Consider the following 10,290-nt stretch of genomic DNA (forward strand, 5'->3'; position numbering starts at 1 on the left):
ATTGATGTCTAGCTTCTTTCATGGTTTCGTTATTGCCATATTTGTTGTTATATATTCATTGATCCAAGAATCCTTGATAAAAAAGCTAGCAAGTTATTGTGCTTATCAAGTGTTTGTTCAATTGTCCCAATGAATTTCATATGCTTCAAGCTATTGTGCTTATCAAGTGTTTGTTCAATTGTCCTAATGAATTTCATATGTTTCAATCCAAGGAATGATAGTAATTCATGCATGTCATTGGCCAATCACATGAAGAGTATCTCTCACAGTCTGGTATATATTTTCATATATCACAGAGATACTATCCATAGGTTATCTCTCACAGTCCGATATATATTTATATATATTAACAGAGATAACATTCACAGGTCACAGATTACAAATTACAGACTATCATTTCCTTTCATGGTTATCTCTCACAGTCCGATATATATTTATATATATTAACAGAGATAACATTCACAGATTACAGATCATTGAGCTATTGATTCATTTCCTTTAATTCATGTTATGATATACCATCTATATTGATTCTTCCATTATTGTTCATTGAAGATGGTATTGTTTAATGTTTATTGCCATTGCGATATTCCAAGCCAAGCCATATATAAATATGTATTTGTTATATAAAGTTCTCTACTTACTGAGTTTTATCTCATTTCAGTTAATGTCATGTGATGCAGGTAATAAAAAGATTTGAAGCAGATTGTCCAAGGAGGAGAAGTCATATAGCTATTGTAATGAAAAGTTTTATTTGATTATGTTAATGATTTTATTGTGGTGTGTTGAACATTTAAAGTTTTAAAAATATCATGTATTTTATTATATGTAATATTGGTGTTTGAATTAGATGTTTGAGATTATGTATTGTATGGATTGTAAGAAAATGTTTGCAATGTATATATAGTATAGTATATTTTCTTTTAAAGATAAATGCTTCCGCTGATGTCAGGTTATTTTTAAATTTAAAACGTTTATTTAAGTGGGGTGTTTCAATTGGTATCAGAGCAAAGTTCTTTGGACCATATATGACTTCATCTGCCTAGGACAATCTGGTATGTTTTCGATCATGCATCTATTGATTTTAACATTGACAGTTGATTCTATTTCATTGCCATTGACGTATTCTTTCATCCTATCCATGTCAACGTGAGCATATGTATAGGAAATTCCTCCCAAGCGTAAGAATGTTGAAGGGGATGATAGTACCCCTCCCACAGACAAGACTACTCGTGTAGTAGATGAATTCACTAAGCTATTGCAAGAGCAAGCTAAGATTCATGGTGAACAGATTCAAAAGTTATTGACTATGCAAACGACGATCCAAAGTCAAGTTCAAGAAAGAGTTCAAGGCACGACAAACAGTTCTGAAAATGGTGCTTATGATCGTTTCAGGCGGATGAACCCTCCTGATTTTATTGGTGGTCCTGATCCATTAGTAGCTCTTGAATGGGTCAAAGCTTTGGAAGCCATCTTCGACTATTTGAAATTCACTGATCAGGAGAAGGTTGATTGTGCTGTGTTTATGTTGGTTAAGGCTGCTCGTATTTGGTGGGAAGCCACCAAAGTGACTGTTAATGTTAAAGAACTGAAGTGGAACGAGTTTAAAGATTTGTTTCATGCCAAATATTTTTCAAAGGAAATTAAGGCCAAGAAGGTGAAAGAATTTCTTGAGTTAAGACAGGCTTCTTTGTCTGTTGCTGAGTACATACTGAAATTTGAAGAAGGTTGTGTATTTGTTCCGTTTATTGCCGAGAATGACAAGGATAAAGTTGAACACTTTATTCGTGGGTTGAAGCCCGAAATTATAAGGGATGTGCATATGTCCAAGGTGGTGACATATCAAGAAATTGTGGAGAGAGCCTTACTTGCTGAACATGATGAGCAAGAGATAGAGAAGGAAAGACAGTTGAAGAGACAAGTTTTTCAAGCTAGAAGTCAGGGTTCAAGTGTAAATGTTCGAGGAAGTTATAAAGGTAAAGGCAAGATGGAGCAGCGTAGTAGGCTTCCTTTGCCTCCTACAGATAGTGAACGACCATTGTGTCCCAAGTGTGGAAAGCCACACAAAGGAGAATGTTTAATCGGAAGCGGTCGTTGCTATAGATGTAAGGAAATGGGACACACAGTATACAATTGTCCTCTTTCGGTTGGAAAAGGAAAAGTTCAAGGCAGAATCTTTACGATGACAAAAGAGGGTGCAAATCCTGATGCTTCAGTCATATCAGGTAATATTTTCATTTTGGGCAAAGAAGCACTTACCTTAATTGATACTGGTGCAACACATTCTTTTATATCTGAGGAGTTTATGCATACTATATCTGTTGAACCTACTGTGGTGCCTGTTGAATTTAATATTGTGTTGCCTTCTGGAGAAGAAATTTGGACAAATAGCATATTTAAGGCTTGTCCTGTGTTGATGGGATCAAGATTTAATTGTAATTCCAATGGTTGCATTTGATGTGATATTGGGTATGGATTGGTTGTCTGCTTATCATGCTGTGATTGACTGTGTTAGTAAGACAATAAAATTTCTAGCAGATGATTATGAGAAGGATTTATTTGTGGGTGTTACCTCTTCATTAAGTATCCCTATTATTTCTTGCCTTCAAGCCACTAAATTGTTGCACAAGGGCTGTGTTGGTTACTTAGCTTCAGTTTTGGATACAAGAAAGGATAGTAGAATACAGTTACAGGACATTGATGTGGTTCGGGATTATCCTGATGTATTTGAGGAGGATGTACCTGGATTACCACCTGATCGAGAAGTAGAGTTTGTTATTGATTTAATTTCAGGTACAGCCCCAATTTCTAAGGCTCCATACAGATTGGCTCCAACTGAAATGAAAGAATTAAAGAATCAATTGCAGGAGCTATTAGATAAAGGTTTTATCCGTCCTAGTTTCTCACCTTGGGGAGCTCCAGTGTTATTCGTGAAAAAGAAGGATGGATCATTGCGATTATGTATTGACTATCGGGAATTGAACAAGGTAACTATTAAGAATAAATATCCTTTGCCAAGGATAGACGATCTTTTTGATCAATTGCAAGGAGCAACAGTGTTCTCGAAGATTGATCTTCGGTCTGGATATCATCAATTAAAGGTGAGAAATGAGGATATACCAAAGACTGCTTTTAGAACGAGGTATGGACATTATGAATTTTTGGTGATGTCTTTTGGATTAACCAATGCTCCTTAAGTGTTTATGGATTTAATGAATCGTGTCTTTTCGCCGTATTTGGATACTTTTGTCATTGTTTTTATCGATGACATTTTGATTTATTCTAAGACACGAGAATTTCATAGAGATCATTTGAGGATTGTGTTGCAATTGTTGAGGGAAAAACAATTATATGCAAAGTTCAAGAAATGTGAATTTTGGTTAGAACAAGTGGCATTTTTGGGCCATATTGTTTCTAAGGAAGGAATATCTGTAGATCCTTCTAAGATTGAGACTATTAAACAATGGTCCATTCCAAAGACAGTTTCAGAGGTGAGAAGTTTTCTGGGTTTAGCAGGATATTATCGAAGATTTATAGAGAACTTCTCAAAGATAGCATTGCCATTGACGAGTTTAACTCGTAAGTCAGTCAAGTTTGAGTGGACTATAGCATGTCAACAAGCATTTCAAGAGTTGAAAGATAAGTTGACTTCTGCCCCTGTGTTAGTACTTCCTTGTGGTACTGAAGATTTTGTTGTCTATTCAGATGCTTCAAAATTGGGGTTAGGTGCTGTACTGATGCAGCATGGAAAAGTGATAGCTTATGCTTCTCGTCAGTTGAAGAAATACGAGAAAAATTATCCTACTCATGATTTGGAGTTAGCAGCTGTGGTGTTTGCGTTAAAAATTTGGCGACACTATCTTTATGGCGAGAAATGTGAAATTTTTACGGATCACAAAAGTTTGAGATATTTGTTTTCACAGAAAGAATTGAATATGCGGCAGCGGAGATGGTTAGAACTTGTCAAGGATTATGATTGCACCATTAGCTATCATCCTGGTAAAGCTAATGTGGTTGCAGATGCTTTGAGTCGCAAATCAAGTTCAGAATTGAATGCTATGATTCCTAAACCTTTGTTGCTTGATTTACAAAGGAATGAGATAAATTTGGTATCTTCAGGGACAGTGGCTCGATTATCTACATTAGTTCTCCGCTCAACTTTGTTTGATCGAATTTTGAAGGAACAACAGTCCGATGTTCAGTTATTAGAGTTAAAAAGGAATAATGAATTAACAGGAGTTTCTGAATTTGGATTGAATCGTGATGGTTTGATGACCTTTCGAGGTAAAATATGTGTTCCTATAGGTGATAACATTCGCAGAGATGTACTCATAGAAGCTCATACGGCGCCATACTCTGTACATCCTGGTGGTACTAAGATATACCAAGATCTTCGACGTCTTTATTGGTGGCCAGGTATGAAGAAAGATATTACAGTATTTGTTTCTGAATGTCTAACCTGTCAGCAGGTTAAGATTGAACACCAAAGACCGGCGGGATTATTGCAATCTTTGCCCATACCTCAATGGAAATGGGAACACATCACAATGGATTTTGTGGTTGGATTACCAAGGACTCAGAAAGGTTTCAATTCTATTTGGGTGATTGTAGATCGATTGACCAAGTCATCGCATTTTCTTCCTGTCAAGACAACATACTTTATGAATCAATATGCCGATGTATATATTCAAGAAGTTGTGAGACTTCATGGTATACCGGTATCTATAGTGTCAGATCGTGATCCAAGGTTTACATCAGAGTTTTGGAAAAGTTTACATCGAGCTTTGGGCACGAAGTTAGCCTTTAGCACCGCCTACCATCCTCAAAGCGACAGGCAATCAGAAAGGGTTATTCAAATTCTTGAGGATATGTTAAGAGCTTGCACAATTGATTCCCTGGGAGTTGGGATTCCAAATTGCCATTGGTTGAATTCACGTATAATAATAGTTACCAGTCGTCCATTGGCTTAGCACCTTATGAAGCCTTATATGGAAGAAAGTGTAGATCTCCTTTGTATTGGGAAGAGATAGGTGAAAGAAAGATGTTGAGCCCTGAGTTGGTTCAACAAACAGCAGAAGTTGTGGCGTTAATTCAAGAAAGAATGAAGACAGCAGTCTAGACAGAAAAGTTATGCCGATGTGAGAAGACGGCCTTTGGCATTCGAGGTTGGTGATCATGTTTTTATCAAGATAGCTCCTCTAAATGGAGTTGTTAGATTTGGCAAGAAAGGTAAGTTAAGTCCTCGATACATTTGACCATTTGGAATTCTAGATAAGATTGGAGACCGAGCCTATCGTCTTGCATTGCCACCGGACTTGGACCGAGTTCATAATGTATTTCATGTATCTATGCTTCGTAAGTATATTGCTAATCCATCTCATGTTCTTCGGTACGAGTCATTGGAGCTTTTGCCTAACCTAAGTTATGATGAAATGCCGGTTCAAATTCTTGATCGTAAGGTTAAAATATTAAGGAAAAAAGAAATTGGCATTGTTAAAGTTCTATGGAGAAATCAAGTGATTGAAGAGGCCACGTGGGAACCGGAAGAGGAGATGAAGCATCGTTATCCTAATCTATTCGACAGTAGGTAATTTCGGGGACGAAATTTTATTAAGGAGGGGAGATTGTAATATCCCAAGTTTTTATTTTACTATGATCAATGATTTCATGTGTTATGGTTAAGGGATATTCATAAATTGATATGGTCAAGTTTTGGGAGACCCTGCACTGCCTGACCGAGAGCAGGCCGCACCTGCGCTGCCAGAGGCAGTGCAGGGGCGCTGCCTGTGCGGCAGCAGGCCGCACCCGTGCTGCCATATGCAGCGCGGGTGCGTTGCCTGTGCGGCAGCAGCCCGCACCCGCGCTGCTATAGGCAGCGCGGGTGCGCTGCCTGTGCGGGGCAGCGTCGGTGAGCGCGGGTGCATTGCCCTGCGGATTTTTGACGAAATTGCTACTTCAAAACACGATTTTAAGCTTGGGAATTGATTTTTATGCTTGGTTTTGAGATTTATCTTCATTCCTTCATTTCTCCTTCTCTCTCATACGCTTCCTTCTCATCTTCTTCCCCAAAATTCTCTCTTCCAAATCTTCAACCAAGTTCAAGGATTTTTGAGAAAATCTTAGCATCTCCTAGTCTAGGTGCAAGCTACAAGGTAAGATCTTAGTTATTATTTGGTTTTGTAAGAAATTGTTGGGTTGAAGGGTTGAGTTGACTTTATGGATCTATGTATATATGGTGTTAATTCATAGATTTTATGGTGTTGATTGTTGTAGGGATTCTTTTGAGGTCATCTTTGCCACCAAGTGTTGATTGGGTTGTAAGTAGAGGCTATTCCTTGTGCTCACATGATATATATGTATCCAAGCCATTTTATTGATGTCTAGCTTCTTTCATGGTTTCGTTATTGCCATATTTGTTGTTATATATTCATTGATCCAAGAATCCTTGATAAAGAAGCTAGCAAGTTATTGTGCTTATCAAGTGTTTGTTCAATTGTCCTAATGAATTTCATATGCTTCAAGCTATTGTGCTTATCAAGTGTTTGTTCAATTGTCCTAATGAATTTCATATGTTTCAATCCAAGGAATGATAGTAATTCATGCATGTCATTGGCCAATCACATGAAGAGTATCTCTCACAGTCTGGTATATATTTTCATATATCACAGAGATACTATCCATAGGTTATCTCTCATAGTCCGATATATATTTATATATATTAACAGAGATAACATTCACAGGTCACAGATTACAAATTACAGACTATCATTTCCTTTCATGGTTATCTCTCACAGTCCGATATATATTTATATATATTAACAGAGATAACATTCACAGATTACAGATCATTGAGCTATTGATTCATTTCCTTTAATTCATGTTATGATATACCATCTATATTGATTCTTCCATTATTGTTCATCGAAGATGGTATTGTTTAATGTTTATTGCCATTGCGATATTCCAAGCCAAGCCATATATAAATATGTATTTGTTATATAAAGTTCTCTACTTACTGAGTTTTATCTCATTTCAGTTAATGTCATGTGATGCAGGTAATAAAAAGATTTGAAGCAAATTGTCCAAGGAGGAGAAGTCATATAGCTATTGTAATGAAAAGTTTTATTTGATTATGTTAATGATTTTATTGTGGTGTGTTGAACATTTAAAGTTTTAAAAATATCATGTATTTTATTATATGTAATATTAGTATTTGAATTAGATGTTTGAGATTATGTATTGTATGGATTGTAAGAAAATGTTTGCAATGTATATATAGTATAATTATTTTTAATTTAAAGATAAATGCTTCCGCTGATGTCAGGCTATTTTTGAATTTAAAACGTTTATTTAAGTGGGGTGTTTCACTCATCATGAAATTAAAAAAAAATACTTGTTTTGATTGATAAAGTATCTATTTTGAGGTTCCAAATATTTGATTTGACATTTCAATACTTCAAATGTTTAAGAAAATAATTGAGTTTCAAGTAATATTAAGTAACTTTTGATGGTGTCTTTTGTGAAGATAAAATGTGATACCTAAATTGATAAAGAAAAATATCTAATTAGAATCTAAAAATACATTATTTTATTCCTTAAATACTCATATCCAATTATTTGGGGATGTCAAAATATATTTTGAAGTTAATATTGAGTGGCACTGATGATGAAATTCGTGAAGTAAAAATGTGATACTTAAATTAATACAAATGATACATAATTCGAGTTCACAAATACTTGATTTACTCTTTAAATACACAAATTCGATTATTTGAGGATGTCAAAATATATAGTTTGAATTTAATATCGAGTAGTATTTGATGATGAGATTAGTGATATTAAAAATTCGATAAATAAATTGGTACAAATATACCTAATTCGATTCCACATATAATTGATTTTACCTTTTTAGAGACTCAATTTTGATTATTTTGGGATATAAAAAATATATTTTCAAGTAATATTGAGTGACTTTTGATATGTTATTTGTGAAGTTAAAATGTGATAACTAAATTGATATAAAAAGTATCTAATTCGAGTCTATAAATATCCAAGATCCATTTGGATGACATGTTCATTTCATTTAATTATTTTTTTATTGTTAAAAAACAAATCCGCAATTAAGCATTGAACATTTTCAGGTACTTAGTTTTAGTTGCGAAATACCTAATTTCAATTTTAAAATACTTTTTTTGGTAAATGAGATACTCAGAATGGATATTAAAATACTGGATATTCGAATATGCAACGTAATTTCACCAAATGCTCGCATTCCATCCAAGATGGATTTGGATGACATGTTCTTTTCATTTAATTATTTTTTATATTTTTTTTAAAAATAATTTCGCAACTAAGCATTGAACATTTTGAAGTATTTATTTTTATTTGCGAAATACCTAATTTCAATTTTAAATACTTGATTAGATAATTGAGATACTCATAAAAGTTAATAAAATACTGGATATTCTAGTAGGTAATGTAAGTTCACCAAGTTCTCGAATTTCTATCCAAAATGCATTTAGATTATGTCACGCCTCGAGCCCGGGTCCGCGGCTGCGTGACTGCACAATGAGCCCCTATAGCAACTACTTCGTATTCGTCCTCGCTTTACGAAAATGATTAACCCAAGTTGCTATAGAAGTCCATTGTAAGCCATTATAAACTCATTTTAAATCTTTAATTTTTCAGATGTGGGACAAGGATATCACAATCACCCCTCCTTCAGAACGCGACGTCCTCGTCGCGGCCTGACCACTCGATCCACCAGCACCGAGAATCTAGAGGTGGCTCCTACAGGTTCAAGAGGTGGCTCCCGTCATGTAGCACTTTGCCCCGCAGGTTCAAGAGGTGGCTCCCATGCACGTAGCACTTTGCCCCGCATAGCACTTATTTCTCGGTGTTCCATGCTGGTGACCGGCTCTGATACCATTCTGTCACGCCCCGAGCCCGGGCCCGCACCTGCGTGACTGCACAATGGGCCCCTATAGCAACTACTTCGTATTCGTCCTCGCTTTACGAAAATGATTAACCCAAGTTGCTATAGAAGTCCATTGTAAGCCATTATAAACTCATTTAAATCTTTAATTTTTCAGATGTGGGACAAGGATATCACTGATTACATGTACATTTCATTTATTTTTTTATTTTAAAAGAAAAACAAATTCGCAAATAATCATTGAACTTTTTGAAGTACTTAGTTTTATTTGCGAAATACTTAATTTCAATTTTAAAATAATTGATTTGTTAAATGAAATCATCAGAATGAGTATTAAAATACTGGATATTAGAATATGAAACGTAAGTTCACCAAATGCTCACATTTTCATCTAAGATGCATTTGGATGACATGTTCATTTCATTTAATTATTTTTTATTGTTAAAAAAATAAATTCGTAACTAAACATTGAACTTTTTCAAGTACTTAGTTTTACTTGCGAAATACCTAATTTCATATTTAAAATACTTGATTTGGTAAATGATATACTCATAATGAGTATTAAAATACTGGATATTCGAATATGTAACGTAAGTACACCAAGTGCTCGCATTTCTATGCAAAATGCATTTGGATGACATGTTCAAAGACTTTTCAGCAGCCGCAAAGCTTTGAAAGGGAAAAAAGGCTTAGTGCGAAGATTTGAAGATTTCCGGACAATGTTCTTCGAGAGAATAGCCCGTGATAGGAATGAATAGCATAATCCGTGGATTTACAATTTACAGAGAAATATGAAGTCGGATACACATCAATAGTCATAATACAATATAATAGGTCGAAAGCTATGAGATTTAATAAACGACATGCAATTCACCATTAATAAATAATTAAAGAGATTTAATTAATTCACTGAGTTGAATTAGTTTGACATAACTTGAGAGAGTGTGTTCAATTGGATGTGAAATCTCGTCGAAAGCATAGATCATTGTCGAATGAATTAAGAAGATTAGCGAGAGGTAGGTGAACCGAGATTCCTAACAAATTCATTTCTCATTGAACTTTAATCAATTAAGAAGATTAGCGAGAGGTAGGTGAACCGAGATTCCTAACAAATTCATTTCTCATTGAACTTTAATCAATCATTCTAGCTTATTTATTTCATCATTTAATCCTTGAATCATTTCATTGATTTTTTATTTAATAATCATAGTAGTAAACAATCATCTGAAATATCACTGCTAAAAAATCATGAATAATTGAGAATAATAATTAAGAAATACAGTCCTTAGACAATGAAAGTTTTGCTCAATCATTAAGCAAGGAACATTTTGACATCGTGCACTTGGGATTATTGA

General features: G+C 34.8%; 2 protein-coding genes across 2 annotated transcripts; both read left to right on the plus strand.

The window, feature by feature from the left end:
• Window positions 1-1,309: 1,309 nt before the first annotated feature.
• On the plus strand, window positions 1,310-2,458 carry LOC140819046 (uncharacterized). Its single transcript, XM_073179059.1, has one exon. The coding sequence runs from the start codon at window positions 1,310-1,312 to the stop codon at window positions 2,456-2,458; it is 1,149 nt and encodes a 382-aa protein (XP_073035160.1).
• A 13-nt stretch (window positions 2,459-2,471) lies between these two features.
• Window positions 2,472-5,591, plus strand: LOC140819047 (uncharacterized). The gene is made up of 4 exons (XM_073179060.1): window positions 2,472-2,883; window positions 3,385-3,771; window positions 4,021-4,416; window positions 5,272-5,591. The coding sequence occupies exons 1-4, from the start codon at window positions 2,472-2,474 to the stop codon at window positions 5,589-5,591; spliced, it is 1,515 nt and encodes a 504-aa protein (XP_073035161.1).
• Window positions 5,592-10,290: the final 4,699 nt, after the last annotated feature.

This window comes from Primulina eburnea, chromosome 18 (genome assembly GCF_022965805.1).
Source record: "Primulina eburnea isolate SZY01 chromosome 18, ASM2296580v1, whole genome shotgun sequence".
NCBI classification, from domain to species: domain Eukaryota; kingdom Viridiplantae; phylum Streptophyta; class Magnoliopsida; order Lamiales; family Gesneriaceae; genus Primulina; species Primulina eburnea.